General features: G+C 41.5%; 1 protein-coding gene across 1 annotated transcript in view; it reads right to left on the bottom strand.

Annotated features, from left to right (window-relative positions):
- Positions 1 to 26,392, bottom strand: part of AFF3 (ALF transcription elongation factor 3) — a gene marked incomplete at both ends in the record, with an annotated part of 315,685 nt that overhangs the window by 103,701 nt on the left and 185,592 nt on the right. Inside the window, 3 exons of the mRNA XM_084226662.1 lie at positions 11,526 to 11,577; positions 17,275 to 17,311; positions 22,684 to 22,770. Of these exons, the coding sequence (XP_084082788.1) occupies positions 11,526 to 11,577; positions 17,275 to 17,311; positions 22,684 to 22,770 (176 nt within the window). The remainder of the gene's footprint in view (positions 1 to 11,525; positions 11,578 to 17,274; positions 17,312 to 22,683; positions 22,771 to 26,392) is intronic.

Below are 26,392 nucleotides of genomic sequence, written 5' to 3'. Positions count from 1 at the left end.
AGGGCATGCAAAGAAATAAGATGAGATTTTAATTTCTCTCAAGTAGAAAAACATAAGCGGCTTGAGCAGGAGGTATTTGCTTTGCAGCTAGGCACCCGAGCTTTTATGTTCTTCAGTGCACAGAAAGAGTTGTTCTTCTCATACTGAATTCATAGCTCTGCAATGTCATTGAGCCAAATGGGATCATGCTAAAGAGATACTTGGCCATTTCTGTTAGATAAAGATAAATCAAAATAATTTTAAAAGGAGTGCTGTTGCTGTATATAATCTTTTCACAAGGCCTGGAGATGATGGTTATTAAGTAATCCACCTACTTTTGTCTGAGGGAAATATATACAAATTTGGAATAATATCAGTATTTTAGGTCCTTCTACAAATCCTACCTTCAGCATTCAGCTTTCTGCCCACCTCTCACTGTTTATGTATTATGTATGTCTTTATATTTGTTTAGTCTTATGTGTTACATATAGTAATGAAAATGCTAGATGACAAGTCTTCTGTTACCATACCTCTGATATTCCCCCTTCTCTCTCTATTCCATTGTTTCCCAGGCTGCAGAGCTGGAAATTTGGTCCCTGACTCCTGCCTGTTCAGCACCAGTCCCAGGATGCTGCTGTGGCTGCAGCAGGGCTCCTCACAAGAGCATGCCTGCTGAAGAGTGGCATCAGCCAGCCACTCCTAGACAGGAATAAAATACATGGAAAAGGCTCAGGGAGAGGGTTCCTTCTCCTGAATACAAAGCCTGCAAGAGTAAAAACTCTGGGAGAGGACGGGACATCTGTCCTAAGCTGGCCATGTTTGCTGCCCTCGGAGCTGGACCACTCGCGCAGCGGAGCCGTGCTGGGGCTGCGGGATGATGCTCAGGGTGCTGAGGGCAGCTGGGAGGCAGGAGAAGCAGACCTCCACTCTGACAAACACCTCTTTCCCCCCCCTCTGCTCATTCCATGTGCAGTCCCTTCGTAGCAAGCCCTTTTTTCTACATGTGTAAGTCATCCTGCCTTCACTGAGGCTGCTCGCAGTAAAGCCTGCTGCTCTCAGGGAAATGCTTTTTGACTGAACTGGAGATGGGCAGCACAGCACAAGCACAAACCTAGGTACTCACAGGAATTCTTGGTCTTTCAAACAATAATGCTGAAAGAAGTCCTGCTAAAAGGCATCATGCTTGTCTGTAATTATTTATGAGATCAAAATCTACCCTTGTGACAGAGGAAAACCCAAAATTTTTTTAACAGTTTGTGGCAAAAGGCTTCATTGTTTTTGCCATAGAAGTGTATAGAAATTGCTGTTGCTTACAGTTATTACAAGTATTAAAGTTTGTGCCTCATATCACATTTTTGTATGTTATAAGGAAAACATAGATTTTACACAAGCAGGGACCTGAATTGTTTCTTAAGACCAAAAGTTAAAACCAGTATAGACCAGAATAAAGACAAATTGTTTTTGAGGGTATGTTCTGTGATGATCTGGGGTTCCCAGCCCCAGACTTTTTCCTTGCTCTTTGCTGTATTTGGCCTTCATTGGAACTACATCAAGACAGGTCACACATCTGGATGCCTGCCTCATCTCCCTGGGGAACTTCAGAACAGAAGGCCCCCTCTCTGCCCCCCTAAATGACATAAAAACTAGTCATCAAGCCAGGTACAAAAGGGAAATTTGCTCATTCTTTGTCTGTATTGTGCTGTTAAATACTTTAAAGATATTATTTGTGCTGATCTGTCTGCTCTGCTTTGATAGTAGGAAAGCTGATGGTGAATGTACAGAATTTTTACCCATAATTGCACTAAATTCTAATACAATTAAATATACAGTAAGTTCACATGATTATCAGGTAACAGATCAGTTCTGTTTTAATTTAGTATACCTGATTTATCACACCTCCTGGAGTGTGTCTCTGAAGAAATATGTCGAGAGACTCCTTCTCTCTACCGACAATTGCTTACAGTTTATGCCGTGAAAGGGGGAATCAGCACAAATGAATCCTGACAAAATATCTTACAAAACTAATAAAAATCAGCATGCAGAAATGCCAGCTGTAATTGCACTATTTTGCCATAAAAGGTCTGTAGGCCAATCAAACCATGTGGTTGTTTTTTTTTTCCTTTGGAAAAACTTAGCTTTTATCTTTGTAAGTCGGTGGTGCGGTTGCCCTGATTTTGGAATGATCAGTAAGCATAAGCCTTTTGAATCTCAGGAACAATATACCTCATCCAAACCTTTGTCCTGATTCATCTCCAGCTTTGATAGCTTCAGTGTGTCACCCTGCTTGCTTGTCAAATCTATCATCAGTTCTAAAACTGCCGATAAATATATTCCACATCTCTTTTGGGAGATGAGGCTTGTCTGCATGCTAAACAAAGAACAGAATGCACAAAGCCAAGATACATGCTGAGATATAATATTCTCCCTCTTAAAATACCACAGGTGAAATGATAATGTGGAAATATTCTTACCCTGAGGAAGGCAGACTCCAGTTGTAGCTTAGCAAATCAAAGACCAGAAAACTTGCTTGCAATAACATCCTAACAAATCCAAAGGGTTCTTTTTCCCCAGTTAAAAAATATCCACACTCTGACTTTTAATCCAAATCCAAAGATTAAGGCAGAAGAACTTCAATAATTTGTTTAGTTAGGTATGAAAAGTAATTTGTCATGAAACTGCCAGCCTGCCACTATAAAGGTTTAAAAAAATCATAGCTATTCATGGCTGAACAGTCAGACTTTTCCACACAGGAAAATTCATCATCATTTCAGGTTTCAGTATCTTTTTGTATTTTGCATGGCAAATAAAAAGTTGTCCACCAAGCTTGAAATGTCTCTTTTTTTTGAGTTGGTCACTCTGTGGGAGAAACAGGCGCTTCTTTGGATTCCTTTAATTTGTTCTTCATAGTCATAAAGTAAGTTAATAGCAAAATGAGGGAGCTTCTCATTCAGAATCTTGCTTTCTTGTTATTAAAAAATTTTATCTGTCTACCAATAAAGTATAAATCTAAGGCACTTCAGATACCAAAATCTTTCCATTCCTGGACGAGCTTTAGTGTTCAAATGTTAATAGGATGCCTGCATTTAGGGGAAAAAAAAACCCTAAAAAACTTGGCCTGTATTCAGGCTCAAGAGTCTGTGAAACAGACTTTTTCCATACTATGACCTCAGTCTTAGGATTTCTCTTTTGCAAAATGTTAGTTATTTTTCTTGGCAGGTGGCCAGAACCCTGTATCTCTCTTTCCTCCCCTCTCACCCTCCTCCTCTCCCCACCCTCCAGGCGCACACACACCTCTCCTCTTCCCATCACCCAGCAATTCAGTCCTAAGATGAGGTGACCCTCTCCCCCCCCAATCTTTGGCTAACATGGTGTGGAGAAAATGATCAGGTTATGACATCCTGGAAGTATCGAATGCTCCAATCACTCTTCTCTTCCTTTGGACCCATTTTGTTTTGTTTCCCTGCCCCAAAGCCCTGGGCAAAGCCAGCACCCCCCAGCACAGCAGCGGTGGTGTCCCCGCCAAGCATCAGCCACGGCGGGTTTCAAGTTGCAGCAGCTTTCGCCCAGGGTAGAGAATTTCCAAAATGTGTTACCCTGGCAACCAGGAATTTTAGCCCAGCAAAACCCACCGCCACGCACACCGCGACTCCGACGTGCGAGACGCCGAGCTTCCATTTATCATTTTCTTCAGAGAGAAAATACAGCGTGGGGTCGGTGGTGCCTGCCTTCTTGGAGGCACTGCCAGCGAAACAGACTTCTTCCCACTACCTGCATCTCCTGATTGTCCTGGCAACCCCTCTGGAACCACTGCATTCCCAGCTAACACATAACACATACAGAAATTCCTAATTAGTCCCTTACAAATGACAAAGTCCAAGGAAAACAGCCCTTAAGAGAAAAATATGCTTTCAGTGTACTACAGGAAAATATTTCCTCAAGCATGATGATATTTTGTCCAGTTAAGCTGGTCAGCTTTACTCTAAATGGCATTTAATGAACACTGGTGATACAGAAGCATTTTTTGACTTGGTATAAAATTAGAAATGATGCCCTGCATATTACTAAGTTTTCCAATGGGACAAAAGCTGCTGTTTTAGGGTGAAGGTTTCTCTTGCATAAAACCACTTTCCCCTTCAGCTTTGAGCCAAGGGTGGCATCAAAATGAGGGCAGCTTCCTGCAGCTAATTATTTTTCCCTACAATGTGCAGAGTACAGGTAGATAGTAAAGGTGAAGGTGCTGCACAAGAGGGTCTGTATCAAGGCTACTTTATAAATAAAGCTCTGCATTGAGCCATAAGGGTGGTTAATGCCAGCTATTTGTTATATCTGGTAAAAGAGAGGGATAGCATTTAAAAATAGGACAGTGAATGCCCTATCTCACGCCATCTAAGTCAAACAAAACTTCCCCAGACCTCAGTAGTACTTTTATTTAGTATTCACCTATCCCCATTTTTGTTGACATCTCAGATAATGCTTTTTTTGGTCTGACTCAAAATCAACAGAAGCTCAATTTTGTCCCAGGAAAACCACAGCTGCAATTAAGGTCAGATTGGGTTTCCATATGTTTTCTTTCTGAACCCAACAAATCAGCTCCAACTCATCTTCTTTCAGGGAGATGATATTTTTGAGATCTTTTTATGACTTTAGGTGCTATTTAAAGATTATTTTTACTTGTATCAACTTTGACTACTGTGTTTCTATATTTTTTACATGGCAAAAAGATGACCAGTAATACAAATTTATTCTTTCTCCTTAACTTTGTAGACCTTAAAGACAGATTCAGTCAAGATGTGTGTGAGCAAATGTCTTCCAAGAAAATGTCTTTATAGCATTTGAAGAAAATAGACTTCTTGGTGTCAGCTTACAATAGGGTTCTTTTGTGAACTATCAGCAGCATTGTGCTCTGTAAACTCAAAAAATCTGTGCTCAGAAAAGGTTAGGAATTGGCAGGAAAGGTTCACAGCAGCATTGTGACAGTGACTCTGATGCATCCCACAGGTGAAATCACTTCATTTTTGGGAGTGGGAAGTTATGGTAGAATTACATTTTTAACAGTCTATATATTTAACACACAGAGAAACACTCTGTACATGGACTAAGGGTAATATTTCAGGGAAGAGGGCAGAAAAGAGGAACTTTTTCATGGAAATTTGAGAGCTGAGGAGGGGGTTTTAAAATTTTAGCTGCCCTTGCTTGACTGGCTGAGCAGAGTGAGAATCTGGCTGTGGTAGGGGTTAGCTCTGCAAGCTGAGGCTCAAGTAAACAGGTGGAATAGTGCAATGAAACCAGCCTTCTTCTTCTGCCAGAGACTTAGTTCATGGATAAACACCAGACTTTCACTTCTGCAGTTTTAAAGACCTCCATCACTCTGAAAAACACTGCCTTCATTCATCATAGTGAGGGGTTGTTTTCTTTCTTTCTTTTTTTTTTTTCCTTCATGGACTGCATGACTTCTCTCAGAAACACCACAGATATACATTAAAAGCTATTGATATATTAAAGTTTTTAGAAACAAAACAAACCAAAAATAATCATAAAGAGTGCTATTTCATATTGGCCACCATCCTTTGGAAGTTGTGCTTCTCAGCAAAGCAGGGTCATCAGTGGCTCATGAGCAGACTGATATGTCCCAGGACAGCTCTGGATAGAGCCCACGGAGTTACTAAAAGAGTTTTCACCGAATCACTGGCTGATGTGTCTGCTGCAGATGTCCTTGCCATCTAAAATGCCCACAAGCTGAGCTGGGAGAGATTAGAAAGTTGCCCCAGTATCTTAATCGGAAAGCTGAAAAGTGGATTATATCCCATGAAAGTGTGTGCAGCCCTTTTTTTTTGGAACCAGCTTCCTCACTAGCATGGATTTCACCCCTTCCATTGTCCTCCATGCCCATCTGTTAGCTATTTTCTGGTTCAATTGACTTGATCCATCATGGTCCTTTTGGCAAACAAAGAGAAGGATATTGAAGATGTACTGCTGGAGGGTTTTTTCCTCCACAGTTTGCATGCTTTGTTTCTTCTCTATTTGCCATCTCTCCCTCCACTTCAGCAAGATTAAAGCCAAATCCTTCTAATTTAAACTGTGTGACCCTTCTCCTAAGACTGAAACTCTGGAGAGAGGATGGGAGAATGGTGATGGGGCAGGAGCTGCCACTGATCACCAGGTCTGCAGGCACCTGGGAAGGGGAAGGGCAGCAGCTCCTGCTCTCCCTTTCTCCCAACATGTGGCATTCCTCAGGACATTTACCATTTACTAACCATGTCTGTCTTTGAAAACTTAAACTACTACCCATTTCCTTTACTGTTCTGGGTGAGTAATCCTCAGCTTTTTTTACAGGACATTACATTTTTCAGCACTTTGTACAAATATTAATGAGATAGTCTTCACGGTGGTCTAATTATTTTAGCTGGGGAAAAGCCCAAGGTTAACTTAAAATAACTTGCACCGGGGCTTTCAGTGAAGTGAGGTGGGATTAAGGCAACTCTTCCAGCTCCCAATGTCCCATTAGACTGCAGCTGTTGCCCGAGAGACTTGAGGTCAAGACCCCATGTCAGCCAGATGTGAGAGGACAAGCTCCCTGAGGGCGAAGAGCGGGATGGTGAGCTGGCAGCACTTGCTCAAACTATCACCTGTATTTGAGACTGGTTCTCCTCTGCAGGCACCTTGTAACATCTCTGCCTCAGTCTTCCCACTGCAGAAGTGGGAAGCCAGCAGGTGATTTCAGCTGTTGAATAACTATCTGTAAGGCACTCTGAAGAGCAAGGGGCAAGGCAAGAGAGGAAGAAAGATGCATCGCGACATGAGATGCTCGTGTCAGTACAAACGTGTCACATCAAGGAAGAACAGCAGTGATGTTGCTCCAACATGATGTTTCCTTCCAGAAGGAGAATCAGGGTGGTGAGAATGATGAGTAGGTGTTGGATGGGCTAGAAACTGTAGCACTAATGTCTGCAAATGGGCAGCTTGGAAGCTGCTGACTTTAGTGCTGTTAATGAAGATCCCCCTGAGCAAACCATTTTGCACGTGATGCTGGGGACCAGTACAGGGAGGGAACAGAGCCAACATCTATTTCTGCCTGGTAAAAGCAAACAAGTCAACACACACACATACACACACATACACACATACACTGTGATCGCTGTGATTCTCAGAGAGTATTAGCAAAGGACAAAACCTGCACAACTGCCATAAATTATAAAAGCCTCCCTCAATCTTAGTTAATTCTCTTGTAAAAAGGGAGGGAAAAATCTGGAGCAGCTCAGCATGAAAACAATTGTGGGAGGGTTAATAAAGAGACAGCACTGAGGTATCTGGTTGCTAGCCCTGATATCATTAAGTAAGTGCACTAGAAATGTCGAGGTAAATGCATAGCAGTGAATCACAGTCAGGCATGATTAACCTTGGGTAGTCTGAACTGGAAATCATTTACAAACACAAAGGTACTGAAGAACATCGCAGCAGACAGTACATCGAAAGTCATTCCAAGAGCAGGAGTCACACTGGGCACCTTGTATATTTGTGCCATTTTAAAATTATCATCGTATTTTGCACGTGGGAAGATGGAAGATCCCAGACCCCCGGCTCAGGGAGAAGTTTCTGTGGCCCTGCAAGGTCCTCTGAAACATGTGCACTGGTTGGAATCACTTTGCCTTGCACAGAAGTTTTACAAAATTAAAGGTTTTAATTACAACAATCTGAGGCTTACTGAAAGGATCTGTCAGAGAAAGATTAAAATCGTGTAACTGCAAATATCAAAGCAGCAAAGACCACTCTTCCTTCATCCATACCCATGTCTTAATGCAACTCTCCAGACTCTGGTGGTAAAAACACGGGGAGGGAAAGGATTTTAATAAAAATCAGATGTTTTAAACAAAATTTGTGAAAGTTTTCTGACTCTTGAAAATTGACCCTCTGATCATAAAACCAAAAGAACAAAACCTCACTAGATATTTCTGATCAGTGCTAAAAGTTTGGAAATGCTCAGCAAAGCTATAACCATATGACCCATAGAGAGCTATATATATTGAGTACAATGACAACAAAACCCCTTCAAATACAGAATGCTCATGGCTTTAAAAGCATTCAATTACAAAGAACATGAATCAACTGGGGAAGACTCCAGACAGCTTAACACTTCTGTATTGTTTGCACCTTTTATTGCAATTCTTTAGTGCCAGCTCAGGTGATTACTGTGAATGCCAAGGCAGTGAAAGCCATAGGAATATTGTGCAAAATGATGCAGCTCTGCTTAGACTTCTTTCCCACTTTTCCATCAGTATTTTTCTCCTAAACCCATCTCTGTTATCCTTAGCATTGCAATAACTGCCCTTATTAATTTGCCTCATTAGGATATTGCATCAATTAATATGCATAATCTGATGTCTACTATTTTTTAATGTTTAATATTATCAGTGGAGAGCACGTTGTAATGAGTCTACCTAGGGAGTCAGACACACAGGAAAAGCCCCTGTGCACAATGTTGCTCCAAATGATTCCTGCACCCAAAGTCTCTGAACAGAGCACTCTGCATTCTGCACTCTCAGTTCTGCACTCCTGGAGGTTACAGATAGCACCTCTGCTCCAGGGGCTCCAGGTCTCAGGATTATGCTTGTTTTTGGGGACCGGGAGCCCAGTGGGCAAGGCACGAGGGTTATCTTGAGGGGAGACGTCATGCTAATGCTTGTTTCACAAACGCCTCGCTGCCTGATTCAGGAGGGTAATCAACCTGTCCTTTGAAGCTGCATAAATAATGTCTGGATGGAGGCAGTATATCTGCACCAGGGATGAATTAACTGCCATTGAATCATATAAGCTTGGCTAGAGTGTGAGGCTTGTAACATGCCTGAGGAAAATAAAAAGGACATTTTCAAGAAAAAAACATTAATTTAATCCTCCCTATCTTTTCTGTAGTTTTCTTCTGGGCAAACATGACTTTTGGGGGAGGTTTTGTTGTTGCTGTTTGTTCCTGTTTCACAGGGAAACGCTGATTCACGGTGAGTTTCTCCATGTCAGGCCTGAAGGTGCCATCTCTCTCCTACATCGGTGTTGCTCCTTTTTGGCACCCCTGCCAGGAGATGCCAACTGGGCTCCTTTGACACTCTGAGAGGAGTGACACCTTGCAAGAGGGTACAGCGTTTTTATCCACAGGGACCCTTGGCAGCATTCCTGCCCCTTGCACACCCCTGAGGCTTCCAGCTGGGCACTGCTGGAGCCCTTGCCCAGGCATGGTCTTCTCCATGTGCACCAGGGAAGAGAACACCCATCTGCAGAGAGACCAGGCTCACAGCTCCATGTGCAGCAGAGAGACCAGGCTCACAGGCTCACAGCTCCATGTGCAGGTGTGCGCCGCAGGTTCTCCTGGCCGCGCATCATGAGCACAGCTGCGAGCTGCTGCAGCCCCAAAAGAGCAGAGGAGTTCTGTGCTTGTGACTGCCTGAGATATCAGGGATAAAAAGCTGTCCTAGAAGATGGTGGAAAAGAGAAGTAACCTAGGAAAGGCCAGCAGTAGGGTAGCATAAAGAGAACTGGGGTGTCGGCGTGTTCCTACATATCAGTGTGAGTTTCTTTCCTTCACTAACACTCACAGATCCAGCCCTCTGTTGAGTAACATGTACATCTTTAGTTTGCTAATGGCTTTTACTTGTCTTCAGTTTCTGATCTCTGGTTTTCTCTTCTACTATTCCCAGTTTTTTATCTCTTTCTGAAAACTTGATGCTTGCAATTCCTTTTCCAACTTAACTGTATCAGTCCCGATTTCTTCCTTCTCTTTTGACACACTTGTTGGCTCCCTTCTTCTCATCTCCTCTCTTTTCTTCTGCCTCCATTTCTACGGAATTTCCCTAACTAGAGGGGCCTCTTGTAGCAATTTATCAACAGTAACAAGCTTTTTCTGCCTCTAAAAATTTTTCTGGGAACCAATGTATGCTGCGGGGTAACCTTAGAATATAATAGTAATTTAAAGATAAGCATTAGAAATATACTGTATCTAGCAGACAGCACAGTTTCAGAAGGTACCAAGATCTCTTATTAGGCAAGGAACCTTTCACACCTAACCAGATTCTGACACACTATATCACCCAGTATGCAGTCTCAAATCCAACCCATAACCATATTGGGGTGTACCTCTGAACCTGTATTTTGGGTTCAGAGATACCACTATTGTGGTTCAGGAATCTTACAGGATTTTAATCCAACGAAGAAGAAAAGGACATTCCTCATCAATAAAATACTAACTAGAAAAAACACTGCGGAGGATGGCTTGTGTTTTACATATTGCTAAATATCAGTAAAAATAAATGTGTTCATTTCTCCAAAATACCTCCAGATGGCATTAAAACCCTTCTTCTTTTGGTCTTTATTGCAATATTATTTTTAAAAATGATAATTATTGAAATCATTCTATTAAATGTTCCCAGCAATCATGCTATCAGAAGGCATAAGGTTGCTAATGCTTAATTCATTTAATAAGTTTGCCTAAATGTGCTTGCATACTATAATTACATTCCACAACACAATCTGCAGGACAAGCCATTCCTTACACCGTGTCAAATCTTTTCCCAGATTAATTTCCAGAAGATTTTTAATGCGTATTTGCAGCAGAAATCAAAACGTCCCACAATAAATCACTGTTATTGTACCTCCTTCTGTGACTACTTTTGGCCATGTAACAAATGGTGACACCTTGTGAGATTTACATGATATAATGCTCTGAATTTAAATAACAGGAATCAGAAAACATAAATTATGGGCCAGATGCACTCTAAAACTCACATGACTGACTGTTACAAGAACTGCTCTCTCTCAAATGGGATTAAAAAGGTGAATGATTTTGCAGAAATTCATAATGCTCCTGCCTGGTAGTTATTAAAAGAATTCACTTATCTCGCTTAGTTTGGAAGACTGATGCTATTTTTTAATTTTTTTTAGCTTGCAGCCCATCTGTTTCATAGACTGGTTGATGTTGGCAAAACAATTCAGTCTTTTGTATACTAGAGTAAAAAATGGTAAAAGCTTCTATTGTTGCACTAAAGTGAAGGTGAACACTGATATATTACAAGTGCCTGTTCCTATCTATTTCTTGACTTCTTTTGTTAATTCAAAAACATCAACAAAATCGTGAGACACCAGAGATAACTGTAATTGGATTTCAAGTAATTCAGAGGTGAAGCTGCAGACTGCAGTCTTTTAAAATTACATCAGTACATCAAAGGCATATGTGACATGATGTTTTTTAGCAAGTGTGACAAACTCCAGCAGCATTAAGGTAATGTTGAGGTAAGGTTCTAAAGGCCAGCCTTGCCCACCCACAAAAATAATCTCATATCTATTCAGTGTGATATGGAGCCATTGCACTTGCAAGGATTGCTGACTTACTAGCATGCAGAAGTTCTAGGAATAATTAATGTTTAGTCATTATCTAAAAAGCCATTTTCGGAAAAGCATCAGTGAAAGAGCTTTATCTTAATGAAAACAAACAAATTCTATTTTGCCCAACAAATCTGATAAAAACACAGCTGCCTTCTCCAATCTTAAACGCAAATGTGACTTACGATGTATGGGTGGCGCTTTTCTCTGGGGTCTTTGGCTCTACATCACTTTTCCCTTTAAAAGAGAAGAAGAAAATGACATCAGAAATGGGTCAGTATGAAAACTGCTCAGATGTGACACATCAACTCTTATTCACTGCTAACACTGACCACTCCTGCCACATACACAGACAGCTGTGGAGGCAACCACAGGGCTGCAGGGGCACTGCTGGAGCATTTGCAAGCAGGGAGTCAATCCTGCCTTGACTCTTCTCGTCACTGACAAGTGCTCCAGAAATGTAGGCAGAGGAGCTCCACAAGAGGAGGTGCTTAGAGAACACAGGCCTTACCAGGGAGAGCAGACCCTGGAGCAATGGAAAGGATTTCTCTAGGGCCCTACAGCTCTGCTGTTGAGAGTGTACTCCATACAACATGCACTTGCTCCAGAACCCTGCTCCAGGAACAGTAATTATTTCATACAAAGCAACACAGCATCAGCAGGGGACAGTAAGGCAGTGATCAGGGCACAGTTCTGCCAATGGATATTTTGGTTAACATTCATTTTGACACATTAAGGATTTGATCTTTAGCTTCTGGAGGTGGGGGCTGGGGAAGCCCTCTTTGCTATGTTTGGCTTAGGCACTCTATGCCAGGGGGATCTGAGTACCCAAATTCTTGGGAAGCACCAGAGGCCCAAGGGATGCCTCTTCACATTTCCTTAGGAATCACGTGGGTCCTGGTATGCTAGCTTGTGATGATCCCCATCCTGGGTCCAAAACAATATCTGCCCCACACAAGTTAGTTACATAGCACAGACAGTGGGAGGCAGGCTGCTGGCAGGTGGGATGGGGCTGCTTCTGCTGAGCCAGGCACAGTCCTTCTCCCTCCTTTCGACCTCCTGCCAAAAACCAGCAAGGCTGATGTTTGCTGTAATTAGTGTTCTCTGAGCTACCTGAGAGAGCTGCACTCCAGTGTAAGATTTCTGTGAAGCTCTACCAAGGATTTAGAGGATATGCCACTCCACTTGAATCACCTTGAACTTGAATCCTGGGCCTAGTGAGTGTGCAGATGCTGCTGCTCTTGTGTGTCGCTGGATGCTGATAGCTGTCTACAATGAGTTTATGTTGCCTAGCAGACAAGGGGGCGCAGAGGTTGAATGTGACTGGTTCACTGATGGGTGTGTTTTCTCCATTACCCTATAATAAGCCAAAAAGCCAAAATCCACCTATTCTTCCTGAAAAAAAGGGTGAGAAATTCTTATTTTGGTCAGGCTGTTTCGGTGCTGCCTGATGTGCTGCTCGTTGGGTTGAGTGGGTGTTGGATACCTAGTCCATGCACGTGAGCGTTACACATCATCCATTTGCTGCTGACAAAGACCTCACCCTCAGTTTCCACAGAGCAGCAGCTGTAAGGGCACCTCTGGAAAACTTGCTCTTGCCTTCAGAAGAGGCAGGATTCTGCTACCAGTGTTCTTCCACTGCTGTACAGAAGGAAGCTAAAGGACACTCTAGACAGTGACCTTCTGGAGGCAGCTGACTTGTAGTGGAAGTTCTGGGTATCTCAAACGTCTTGACCCAGGGCTTTTAGATGTCATCCTCCCTTCTGGTAGTGTTTGTTTCTATCCAGCTGAGGTGCCTGAACTTTACTGAATAGGGTGGGGAAAACTCTGGATGACTTCAAAACCACCAATGCCTACATGAACCTCTAGGGAAGCTCAGCATTCACTGTAAGAGGATAGCTAAAGCCCCCTAAAATTTAGGCATGAGCAGGGCATCCACACAGGATGGAACACATCCACTCCATAATCTCTAGGTCACCCTTCAATTTCAGCAGAGACCTCAGAAAGTACATCCAGATGGTGAACTGGCTGGCTAGGAAGCTGCTGCTACAGTATACGTTTGTCAGCCTTCCGGAGCCTGGAGCCCTGGAGCTCATCTGCATTATGGTAATTTGGAACAAGAAACCAACAGTAACAGTTGGCATATATTCAAAGATTTCCTATTTGTAACTTGGGTCTTTTCTAAGTGATGAATTATTACCATGAGCACTGGTTTGTTTGAGTGTGAGAGGGAATATGGATTCCTGAGTGCTGTGCCAGCAGAGTTCACATCAGTTCTACTTTCAGCAATGTATGTTAATGCAGCAACAAGGGAAACAGCATACGTACTGTGAGGAAACAGAATGTCTGTGATTTAGCCAAACTGGATATTAATGGATTACCCTACCGTAATCATTTGTAGCTGCTTTTATGCTAATTGTCACTTAACATACTTCTGTGTGGAGAGGAAGGACGGAGCCTGTACAGATGGTGGAAATGCATCAGTACAGACTATCAGAGTAGAAAATCTGGCCATTAATGCTTTATCAGTTCTCACCAACTTCATTCTCACTTGACTGAAATGTAGAAATTTTACAAATGTGTATAGCCTAAGCATAGTTGAATGTCTCAGATACGATACAGATAATATTTTTGGATAAGGGTATGTAAAAGGTAATTATCTGTTGCAATAACTTGGCTTTTTTACACCCACTCCTGGCCAAATTGAGATTTGCTTTTGATTTTTTCATGTAACCTGTCAAATGCATGCAGGTACCATTGAGGGAGGCTGGCATTTGCTGAACTCCTAAATCTTCTCTAGCATTGACTGCTTTTTAGGGGCAAATTTGTGTGAACCATTGTTTTTCTTAGCCTTTTTGGAATTAACAAAGAACATGCTACCCACCTTGCTATGGGATTGTTGTTAGTACATTTTATTTCAGATGCTAAGCACTGAGTATGACTCCTGAAACAGGTGTGTGTCAGTGGGTGTATGCAGAAAATACACAGTGGGAACAGTCAGTCCACAGATCCTTAGCCCCAGGACTGGGAGGTCTTTGCTAATTTCTGCCTCATCTCACGCAACTTCTTACCCAACATTTTTAGATACAAGCAGAAGATGTGTCCAGATTTCTCAAATTTCAAAATAAATTTCAAATGAACTTTTGTAGGATTCCCCTGTTGAATAGTGGGTGGCCAGAAAAGGAGTTTTCTCCTCTTAGTTGGAATTCTGGTGAATCACTCAACCAGATTAAATTTCCCTTTCTGGGTAACAGGGATAAATTATATTTATTGTGATGGAGTTGTATAATTTCAGCCATTATGAGTGTTTAAATGCTTTGATTTCCTTGTGGGGGAAGGATGACAAAAATGCAAATGCTATCCATGAGAAAGACAATGTTGGCAGCTGCAGTAAAACCACTGCAAATGACAGGCTCAAGAGCCACTCCAAAGAAGTCAGGGTGCAATTGGGACTCTGAAGATGTGCACTTGGATAACACAATACATTGACCATTAGAGCTCTTTCTCACAGAGTAATTTGCTAATATTTCCTGGCAGGACCTGTGGACCCATGGAGAGAGGAGCCCACCCTGGAGTAGGTTTGCTGGCAGGACCTGTGACCCTGTGTGGGACCCAAGCTGGAGCAGCCTGCTCTGGAAGGACTGCACCCATGCTGGAGCATGATGCATGAAAAGCAAAGCCTGTGGGAAGGGCTCATGAGAAGTTCATGAAGGACTGTCTCCTGTGGGAGGGGGTCACCAGAGCTGGGAAGAGTGTGAGGAGTCCCCTCCCTGAGGAGGAAGGTGTGTCAGAGACAAGGTGTGATTTGAGTACCTGACTGCAGCCCCCATTTCTTGGTCCCCTGCACTGCTGGTGGGGAGGAGGTAGAGAATTTGGGAGTGAAGTTGAGCCCAGGATGAAGAGATGGGTGAGAAGGTGCTTTTAAAGTCTGATTTTGTTTCTCATTGCCCTACTTTGATTTGATTGGTAATAAGTTAAATTTATTTTCTGAAGTTGAGTCTGTTTTGCCCATGACAGTAACTGCTGAGTGCTGTCTCCCTGTTTTTATCTCCACCCATGATCCTTTTGTTGTCTTTTCTCTCCTATGTCCAGGAGAGCAATTGAGCAGCTTTGGTGGGCACATGGTGTCCAGTCAGGGTCAACCCACCACACATCTGAATTATTTTTTCCCAAATTTCTCTTGAGTTTGACATACATGACTGGTAAAGTCTGTATCTCATTCTAACTGTGTTTTATCTGATATCTTATTCCAGCACTTCAACAGGAATTCTCATGTATACAGCTCTCAGAGGTAGTCAGACTCTCTCTGTGGTAGAAAATGTGTCTGGGCACCCAACAGGGACCCTAACTTTTGCTACCAATGAATAAAATATTTCTGCATGTGTCCAGCTGTTCTTTCATTTGGTTGCCTTCAGCTAGGTAGTACAAAGTGTAGCTTCTGCCCAGTTGCAGATTTTACTGAGCAGGATGATTGAAAAGAGGAGAAACTGGAGTATGGGGATGTAGGAGGGATGGGAGAATAGGAAGTGAAGTGGGGTTGGAGAGCACAGGAGTAAGAAGCAGGGAAAAGTTGTAAGATCATAGGATCAGTTTTGTAATACACAGGAATGCTGGTTTCATTAAATCTGCAGAACAACCTATTTTATTCAAGTGTTGGAAGAAGGAAATACTCAGCTAGGACCCAAGCTGGCCAAATACTGCGGCCTCTGATGTCACTGCAAAGCCCCCAGCTCAGCCGGTGTGTTTGTCATGCTTGTGCCTCTGCCTGTGTTTGCATAGCCCTCTCTATTATGGTGCTTTTGTGCTTCTTTCTCTCATTACTGTATTCATTATTTTCTGACAGAACCTCATACCCTTTGCCTTTTATTATCTCCTTAGTGCTGGTACTTGCAGCAATATCAAACCAATGCCAGCAATTAAGTGACACCACTGAATGTTTCTTCACAACATTGTCTTCCTCGTGCTGACCTCTCCCCAGTGAAGAGCCACACCATTTTAAAAGCCTGCATCTCCCAGCCTTGTCTCTCTGCATGTCTTCCCCCTCACACAGTGGGTGACCAGACCCTTTCAAAGCCCTACCTACGAGCTCAGGGCATTTTTCACCTTCAGCCACAGCCCTGCAATTTGCAAACTGGGCTTTGTGTTGGCTGACAGGTCAGGAAGCTAGCAAAATAATTCTTCTGGCTGTGATAATTTTATGTGGAAAGCAGGGTAGATTCATGTATTTTTAATATTCAAGACAACATCAACAACCATCAGTGGTGTCAAGGGAGAGGATTAATATTTTGTTTTGCAGAACAATTCAATCTTCCTGTTCAATACAGATGCTAAGTTTTTTACCAGAGTTAAATGTAATAAAAGTGCTACTGATCTGCACCATGACTTGTAAACTGGAGTCCACTGGAAAGCCCTGAGCAGGAGCCCCACAAGGACCCATCACTCCCCTACCTACACTGCTAGCCAAAAAGACCCACGGCCATAGGGTCTTTGAAATGTTATCTAGAGTTAGTTTGGCAAGATTTATGTGACTTATTACTGTGCAATGGCCACAAAATATACCACTGCCTATGAAAGATAAATGATTGCAAGTTTTCTTGCACAATTTTCTGGCAGTCTGGATCTGACTGTGCAAGTAGGTCAGCTCTTTTCTGGCTTTCCAAAAAAACCACTCTTTTGCTCTTTCAGTTTTTGTCATTTACATAATGGAATAGCCATAGTGAAATGAAAACTTTTTGTTCTTCCCAGGCCACCAAAAGAGCTGACATTTTGATGGTCACTCTTCAGTTCAGTTCTCCATATTTGTCCATAGCTGAGTACTGCCTGCTGAGGCTTTGTGCTGTCCCTGTCTTCCACTGATCCCTTTCTTCATCAGCCACTTCTTAGTCATTGTCTACCCCTCCACCCAATGAAGCCAGAAAATGAGTTGGTACTTACTTGTATTGCTGTGTCCTGTAGATCCCTGTTGTGACTCCTACAGTAATAACAGAAAAAAGGGAAGGTATATTATTTTTTCAGCAATTTTTTTTCTGCAATACTTATTGGACATCACCTTAACAGTACAAACAGCACTGATGATTGTTCATTTGGTTTCAAAGTAATTTTCATTTACAAGAATAAGTCCAATATTTATTGGAAAATCCATTAATTATTAGGCTTGTAAACTTATTTCACAACAACCCCTTAATGGTGCAATTCCTTGTACAGCTGTTATGACTCTCCTGCTCACTATTCATGTATTGATCAGCCAAAACTCGTCTATTATCTTCTACAAGTTCAGATGAGAAGACAGAGGGAAGGCCAATATCGTTTCATGGACCATTGGATTCCTGAGGTAGTAGCACAGCTGGTCTTTTCTTTTCACATGTTGACATTGACAGCATCAGAGAATGAAAATACAGACTAGTTCTGGTTCCCTGAGATTACAAGGTCGACCTTGTATGACAACAGCAATATCTGTGAATGTGGTGCAATAAATCAGATCACTTTTCCCTCAAGTGCAAACGTTACCACACTGTGTTTTACTCACAGAATTTGTTTGCATTCATAAAAATATATATTTTAAAAGCCTACAAATACAAATACAAACCATAAAAAAAAAAACCAAAATTAAATCAAGGGAAAAAATAATACTTTGCCATGGATGGCAGCAGGAAAAGTATCCTGTATGTAACTCTGCTTCTGAATAACCCAGACACACACAGGAATGCCACCTCATACCCACGCTGCAGTTACAGCTGCAATTAAGGCTGCCCAGAGAGGCCAGGCACCCACAGGAACACGTGTGGTTATTTTTGGTGAGGAACCAGGTGCTGGACCAGAGCCTGGTCCACAGGCACAGAGGGATGGGCCAAACACAGAGTCATGGGGAGAGGAACTGCAGGTCCCCAGAGAGCCGAGGATGCTCTGACTTGGCCGGGCTGAGATTGTGCTGCTAGGTCACTCAGGAGAATTCCTCAGGGGCTTGGGGACCCAAGAGCTTCTTGGGCCCTCTAAAGAGAGGCTGCTGCACAGCAGGTCCTGGCATCTTGAGGACTCAGCTGATCAGGATCCCTCAATCTGCACATTTTGCTCTGTCATGACTGCATGGCTTTGATCTGTAATTTTACTACCATAATACACATCTGCAACTTACTTCCATCCTACATACCTGTAATGTGAGACATCAAATTTTTGGGCAAGCCCCAGGAGTTTCTACCATCTACTGCAATATGAAAAGATCTGTACCATGTTTCACATGCCAAGAATAATTTCTCAGTAATCTGAAATTGTGTACTTTTGACAAATTGCATCAGCTTTTTGTGAGTGTTTCTGATGGAGAGAGACTAAAGCCTGTTTTTTTCTGGTGACTGAATGTAATCTTAAAAAGTCGAGTACAGCTTGCAGAGGTGATGTAGTGGTATGTATACTTGAATTTAAATGCTATTCTTGTAGACAACCCCACTCCCAATAAAGTAGGCTTTTAGAGCTTGTTCAGTTTCCAAAACAGAGAATTCCAAAACAGAGAAGTTCAGGGGAATACAGTAATTTTGAGGGAAATTTGCATTTGTATTTGTAAAAGTGTTTGAAACTTTTAAACAAGGTTCTTTCTTGCTCACTCTTTTACCTTTGCATTAACCTCAGGAAGAATGCACCTTCCCCTTTAGCTGCTGAGTACAGTTCTTGCCTCTGCCAAAGGCTAGTAAAAATATCTCATAGAGAAATATAGAATGTTCCCACTAAGGGAGAAAAAAAAGAATGTAACTTTAAAAAAAGGTGAAGCCTTAATTTATGAAGATTATTGTCCAGTGTATTTCCTCCAGCTTGTTAAAATCAACAAGAAAGGAAAAAGCAAATGAATTGCACTTGTGAAGAACAACATCACTATGATAACTTAGCATCTGCTGAGAATAATCACCCAATAGATTTGTGACGAGAAACCAGTTCTCCTGGAGTGGCTAAATTAATTCTCAGATAACAAAATGATGGCTGATCCCATAATATCACATATATGTTACCAGAAATCAAACACCTGATCAAACTATCAAGACAAGAAATCACAGCAAAAATGAAGAAAGAGAGCAAAGCAGGCAGCAGAATTAACAGCATTTTTTTTCTGCACAAGGGAGTTAATGCTTGAACATGAAAGCTCATCCACAAAAGCATCAAGTGAGCTCTTAGTTACAAATTTAATTATTCATTTAAAGTTTATTTATTAAGATGCTTTAAATAAAATTAAAATCAAGAAATGCCTGATCATTTGTACATAACAAAGTATGGCAGAGATAGGAGAAAGGAAAGCACACACAGCCTGTCACATCACACATTCAATCAATTATCCTTAAGCTTTGAAAAACAAGAAATAAGGAGACTGTCATTGCGCCTTCCAAGTAAATTCAAGAGTACAAATTAATGTCAGAGAGAAAGAAAATTTTAAGTTAAGGATGAAATGGAACTTTTTGCCCTCCCTTACATAAAGGACAGGTCTCTAGTGGTGCTCCTCCAGCAGCATAGTACTTTGAAACCTACTGCCACGGCCATGTGTGTCAAACCTGACCCAGACTCTCCTCCCATTCTTGTGACTCAATCCAAACCTCCCATGCTAATGAGGCCTGATTTCATATAGAAGTACAGCATATGCACATCCATCCCCTCCATCCAATGAGCATTTAGTTATATTGATTGATACATCCACATGTGCAGTTTCAAATGTGGAATTCCGTTATATTTGTGATATATAAATCTCAGATATTTAGCTTTTTTTACTAGACTTATTTCAAAACCACTCGAGCTATAGTTGCTGTGGCCTTTGCAATTTTAATAGCCTAATTAATAAATTTCAAGTTTCAAGCTGTCAGATCACTAATTACTTGAATTGCAGGTTAAAAGCAGTGTGGCGTGAATGCGAACTAATGATGCTGACACTCAGTTTTTAGGGACAGAAAAGTAGTTATGGTTTGTATCCTTGTAACAGGGCAGGAGCCTGACAAGCTTCTCTTTTTCCCATTCCCAAAATGATGAGTATTTTTATGTTTGGGAACTGTCTTCTGTTAAAAGTGGGTCCAACCTACTTGCTTCTCTTGCTGGAAAGTCTTTGCAAATGGATTGAACTGATGTCTCAACACTGCCCTTAGGACAGAAAAGGAAATCATGTTACTGTGCATGACATGGAACTAAGAGATGAAGCTGTTGCCCTGATTTTAGCCTTTCAGTCTCTTTGTTGGCCTTGGTCACTACTTAACTGACAGACCCATTTATCTGAATAATGTGCAATCCAAAAAGATTGGTGTCACCCTCAGGTTTTAAAAAGTAGGGACAGCTATGGAGTTTACTGTGGGAAAGCTTTCCAAGAGCTTTGGAGACATTCCCTATGAGGTCCAATAAAGATTTTACACCACACTTTGCGAAAAGCAATAGCTAGCTCATGAAATTTTGAAAAAGATGTTTGAAAAATTAGGAAACCATTTTTTTTTATTTTGGAGCTTGAAAAGCAGATGCTTTCCAGGGTCTGTAACTGTACAGATTACCGATTAAGCAACAGAATAGCTTTTAATTATTTTAAAATATTTTAAAATAGAAGTGGCATAGTAATGGCAAGTAATACAGGATTGTTCATAATCTATGGCAAGTAATACAGGATTGTTGCAGGACTCCAGTGAGTTTTTAAAGGTATTTCTTTCCCATCACACACAAAGCACTCTAATTTGTAGCCATGAAGACCATCCAGGCCACGATGCAGCTGTGATGTGATTACATGTACAAAATTATCCTCATATATTACTAGATGAAATCTTGTCCATCCTAAGCTTAAAAAAAATGGAAATTCTACTTTGGCAAGAGAAAAGGAAACCACCGTGAAAAAGATCTTTAAAAATGAATGGTAGATCTCTGAAATGGCCCTGCAATTCAAAATAAGAAAAAATTTCCCAGAGAGATGGATGAACAGGCAGAGAGAAGATGAGAAAGTCAATATCAACCATTATTCATGTATCTTTGCTCTCTGCTCTGTGGTTCTCCTATTCCTATATTTATCACAATACATTTAGTTTTGAGGAAGTGGATTCACGATGGCCACACAGACCCACTGACAGGTGCCCGTGCACACCTGCAAACACATGGTGTGGGGATAACTGTGGCAGGAAATGCAGCACTGCAAGCACCACCTCACTTTGTCATCCCTATCAGGCACTTCACCTGCTTGTAAGCTGCTGATCCACCTCTCTCCTACAGGACTTACTCTAACTTAACAAGCCTCTGCCTCACCTACCATCTTCAGTCATTTGTCTGCCTTCAACAGCAAATAGTGAGTTGTTTCCTTCTTTTTCTTTCATAACATGCCAGAGATGTCTTGGTTTACACCCCTGATACTTCAAAATCGTGACACTCTCATCTGCAGAAAAGCTGTTTTACTGTAGGCAAATGAAGTTTTCTTGGCTTTGTAGTTATAATTATTCCCTGAACTAAATTTTGCAGAATGGACTTAAAAGTTGCCAAACGAGCTTGCTTTAACAGGAGAAAGACTATAAACAGCATCAATACCATTTTTCAAGCTTGAACGCTACATGAAATATGCTTGTGACATCTATATGGTGCTACAATGTGAAATTTATTGGCTCTTGCACAAGATAGCTGATTTCATTCCCTCCTGACTTACCATGTATAAATAATGTGGTTTCCCCAAGCTTGTGCTGATGAGCCTTACCGTGCTGCACTGCATCCTTCCTTGGATACATATCCAATAGTGGGGCTGGTTTTAAGGGAGCATCAGCAGGACTAGTGGCTTTGGTCTCCTGGAGGATCAAATGTTTCTGTGGAAAATGCTTCTGTGGTCCCTCTGGGCTGACTGCCCCTCTAGCAAAGCTGCCCCTCTGAAGCCAGGCTGGTGGCAGAAGATGCATGGCCAGTCCTCAGGCCCCAGCTAGAGACCCGTGTACTGGTGAAGGTCTCCTCAGACATCAAAGGTTTCAACCAAAATCTCACCTGGCAAAGCCAAATGATGCAGGAGCAATGGATGCAAGGAGGAGCTCCCTGACTTTCCACTGCACTCTGTGCCCTAAGGTACCAGTCAGGAGCCTCAGCAGAAGCCACCCCATCTGGACATCCCAGCAGAGACACCTGTGGCTTGGCCTTCCCACGAGGCAACCCCCCCAGCACCTTCAATTCTGCTGCCAAGAGATGCAGATTGTGTAGCCCTGCTGAGGCTGTAAGAAGGGAAAAACCAGGGAATACTGGCACACACACACACACATGAAGAAGATCATCACCAGGGCATCAACCTCAACACAGAGACCTCAGTCACTTAGGGCTTGTGTGGGACATACTGTGAGGTGCAGGAGGAATGTTTCTGCACGGTGCTGAATGCCTTACCTTGTTTGGGAACGGAAACTTGCTTTGTTCTGCCTTTCCTGGTGTGTGAATAGCTGACAGTGGCGGAGGCCATGAATGGGTCATCTCCTGAAAAAACAAGATTGTTCAGCAAACTGCATTTAGAAAGTCAGTAGAAAAGGAGACAATGATAGCATATCAGTAGCAAGAGTACCTGAGCAATGGAATATTTAAGTTACTGCAGCTTCTAGGAAATGCCCGATTTTCTTATAATCTGGACAAAACATGAGCTATAATCATTTTTACAGACTCTTGAGAGCAGTTCCTAAGCTCTGTTACATTTTCCTGAATACATAATTCATCTTGAGTGCAAAAAGTTTGATTTTCCCGGCAATCTGCAAATACATTTTAATCACAGAATTTATTCAGGTTGGTGAGATTAACACAAGTGCATTTTTTTGTAGACGGGAATAGAAATTTCAGTTCACAACCAGGTAATGGGGTACACACTGTGGACTAACCACAAAACAGATTTCACAGGCAAGGTCAGAATGGTAAATGCTTACCACTTGCTAACAGTTAATTCCTAAAATTGTCTTTATCATTGTGAAGGAGTTGAGTGAGTTCCTAACTCCAATGTCTTTGTGCCTTGCAGGACACAGACATGTGGCAAGCCCCAAATGAGGGATGCTGGACTCCACGTTTTTTCTCCTCCCTCTTTTGTCTTGAGGGACATTTTTTTCATACCTAAGAGACAGATGTAGACTGACCTGACTTTTAAGAAGTCATCCTTTACACAGCTTCAGTTAGCAAATAGGCCCACACTCAATGCTGTTATGATTCAAGTCTGAATGAGCTGGTCTCCAAAGCAAGGCAGCTTTTGGGGAGGGATAAATGAAACACTTCAGACAAGAAGTTTGTTCCTCTCTAGTGCAGGATCTTAAGGGATGGATCTGTTTCTTTGACATGTTCAGCACCAATAGCCACAATATTTGGTACACAGTAACTTAAGAGAATTAATATGAGAAATAGTGCCAAGCATGACAACCCTGAAAGCTGGCTTGTATGGTAGAAGAACTGAAAAGCCAATAACATCCTGCTTAAGCAGGGGGATTGCTGACGCTATCAAGAGTCTGCCTGGCAGATGCTTTGCTGGGTTTTGCTACCATTAACTGACTGTGGAATTGTTTCTCAGTGATATTCCAAGGAGCCATGCAGAGATCCACAGCCTCCCAAAATAATACTGGAGTTATATTTCCATGACTCATTCCTTTTTAAAGAGAAAAGAAATGTTCTTGTTTGAAAAAAAGCGTGTGTGAGTCTCTTGCCCATTCCTCATTAGTGCTGACAGAACTGCTTCGTGACCCGGCATGGACTGAGCTGCTGCATTTTTTACATAGTGGAAAGTCTCTGGCTGTTCTGCCAATGAAAGGACCAGCCCTTTCAACACAGTTTATTAGCAATAAATGTCACCTTTAAAGCATTCTTGATAAACAGTTTATTTCCTAATAAAAATTGCATTCTTTTATTTTATTTGAGGCTAAAAAGTTGCATGATTTATTATACTTCTGTAATCTATGTGCATGCCTCTAATCAGAGCATCATCTGGTTTGCAGTTTCAGTATCAGAATTGCTTTGCTTTTCACTTCTTTGAGGCAGATCATTCATCTTATGACTTCCTTATCTGATAAGTGCCAGCAATAACAGTATATAGCAATTTTTAATATACAGTAACTTCTTAAAACTCAGGCAGCAAAAAACATAGGCAATCAGACTGCTGTTTGCCTCAAGTATCTGGCACGTGCTACTGTTTGCAAAAGATGAAGGAATTATGTATTAAGGAATATCCCAACAGTAAAGGTGAATGACTATAAATTGACAAAAAGGAGATTTGCAATGTGGATATTTAACCCTAAGTCTGTTATCTAAAAAGGTATCACCTTCCCACCTGCTTTTCTTACTTTTCCCTCAGAGGACCATTTATTTTCTGAGAAACATGATGTTGCATACATTGATTAGAAGTGTTTCCACTGCTAAAATCCTGTTTCCAACCGAAGCGTTTTTCCCGACAAGTTGAGGTGCTGAGCCCAAAAGAACACATGGGAATGACTGAGTGTCCCTTTCTTCCAAAGGGCAATGCTTTCTGTTATCTCTGTCAATTGAAGAACGGGGGCAGCCAGGCTGGGAACACCTGGTGGCTTTGACCTAAAGTTATCCTACTTGTGAAATATTCTATTCGGTGCTTGTGATTGCCATTTGCTCAAGAAGCAGTTCTTCCAGGTTACACAATTGGTGACCCCACTGTCACCTTCAGGGAGATGTCTCCTGAGGAGTCTGCTCTGTGCCATCTCGAGCCAATCTGTTATGGCAGCAGAGCTCTTTCTTCCCACCTTGCCTGCCTGAGTCTGACAATGATGCCTTCATCCAGGGAAAAGGACCAGAGGGTTGATTAAAAATAAGGGTGACCTTTTTTTTTGACATCTCAAAATCTTTCTTCTTTTCTCCAACATTATTTCTCATCCACACTTCAATGAAAAATAGCCTTAATGGTATTTCTTTTTTTCCCCCCAACTAGTTTCTTTTCTTCTTTACTTTCAGTTGTGGTATATAATAAAGCTTTCTACATAATTTAAATTTGATGTAACCCTTTCTGACACAAAGACTTAGTAAGACTACTGATAGGGGTTAATAATTGCCATTATCATGAATATCTGAATGCAAATTTACTAGAATAATACATCGAGTTGTGATATATTGTTTATTTATCTCTACCCTTTGAAATACAGAAAACTATAAAATTTAATAAAATTAGGGAAAAAAATCAGAAAGCCACCATGAAAAATGTCCCAAACAACAGGCTGTCAGCACTGAGGAGTGGTAAGATTTAAATGTAGTATAATGTTTTCTTGAAAATAGAAACATTAAACTTTGTGCAAAGTCTCCTTCTGGCTGCCAAGAACTGAGCCTCAAAAATCAGGAGGAAGGATATAGGTGTCCAGAAAATGTCAACACTTTGCAAGATCAAGCAGAAACAAATCCAGAATATGTTCAAGTGTGCCAAGTCTCAGGATTTTAGTTTCTATCTGAAGATATTTGAGACAGATTCAAAACACTAGTAGGGACATATGATTATACTGAGATCTTTTTTTTTGGTACATGGTGTGAAATGTCTGAAAATGCAAGCCTAAATGGCGACTATTTAACTAACTAAACAGAAAGGACTCAACTTGTTTGTAAAATGAACTTTCATGCACATCTCTTCTCAGGAAAACTCCCTGTCTTTGGAGTTTGGCATTGGCAGTACTGCCATAAAGCACCCAATGGACTGAAAATGGTTTGAAAAGGACTAATGAAAATTTAAATGTATTTAAGAGCCTTAGCGCCTTTAAATTGGTGTTAGGACATTGATTGACACAAAGGTTTTTGAAATTAGAAAGAGAGAAAAAGCAGGGTCTTTTTTAGCAGAAATCAAACAAAAAATAAGTCAGAAACACCTGGCACCAGAAAATGTTCCAGCCACTACAAGGTAATGGTCCAATTTAAAATCAATTTATAGTCTTCTTCAAACCTGATTAACTTAATGCTAAAGCCTGAACACTGCCAACTAAAGAAAGTACTGAGAACACATTTGGGGTACAGAAGTGGGGAAAACAAAGACTTCTAGATCAAAGAAGGAACCGCTGACCAGGCTGCTTAAAAATATATATGGATAACGATATGTCCTGCCCAACTGAAGGACAGCTTGTTTGAG

Source organism: Fringilla coelebs, assembly GCF_963513975.1.
Source record: "Fringilla coelebs genome assembly, chromosome: 2".
Lineage (NCBI taxonomy): Eukaryota > Metazoa > Chordata > Aves > Passeriformes > Fringillidae > Fringilla > Fringilla coelebs.
The sequence above is the reverse complement of the archived record's forward strand: the minus strand, read 5'-3'. Positions and strand labels throughout refer to the sequence as shown.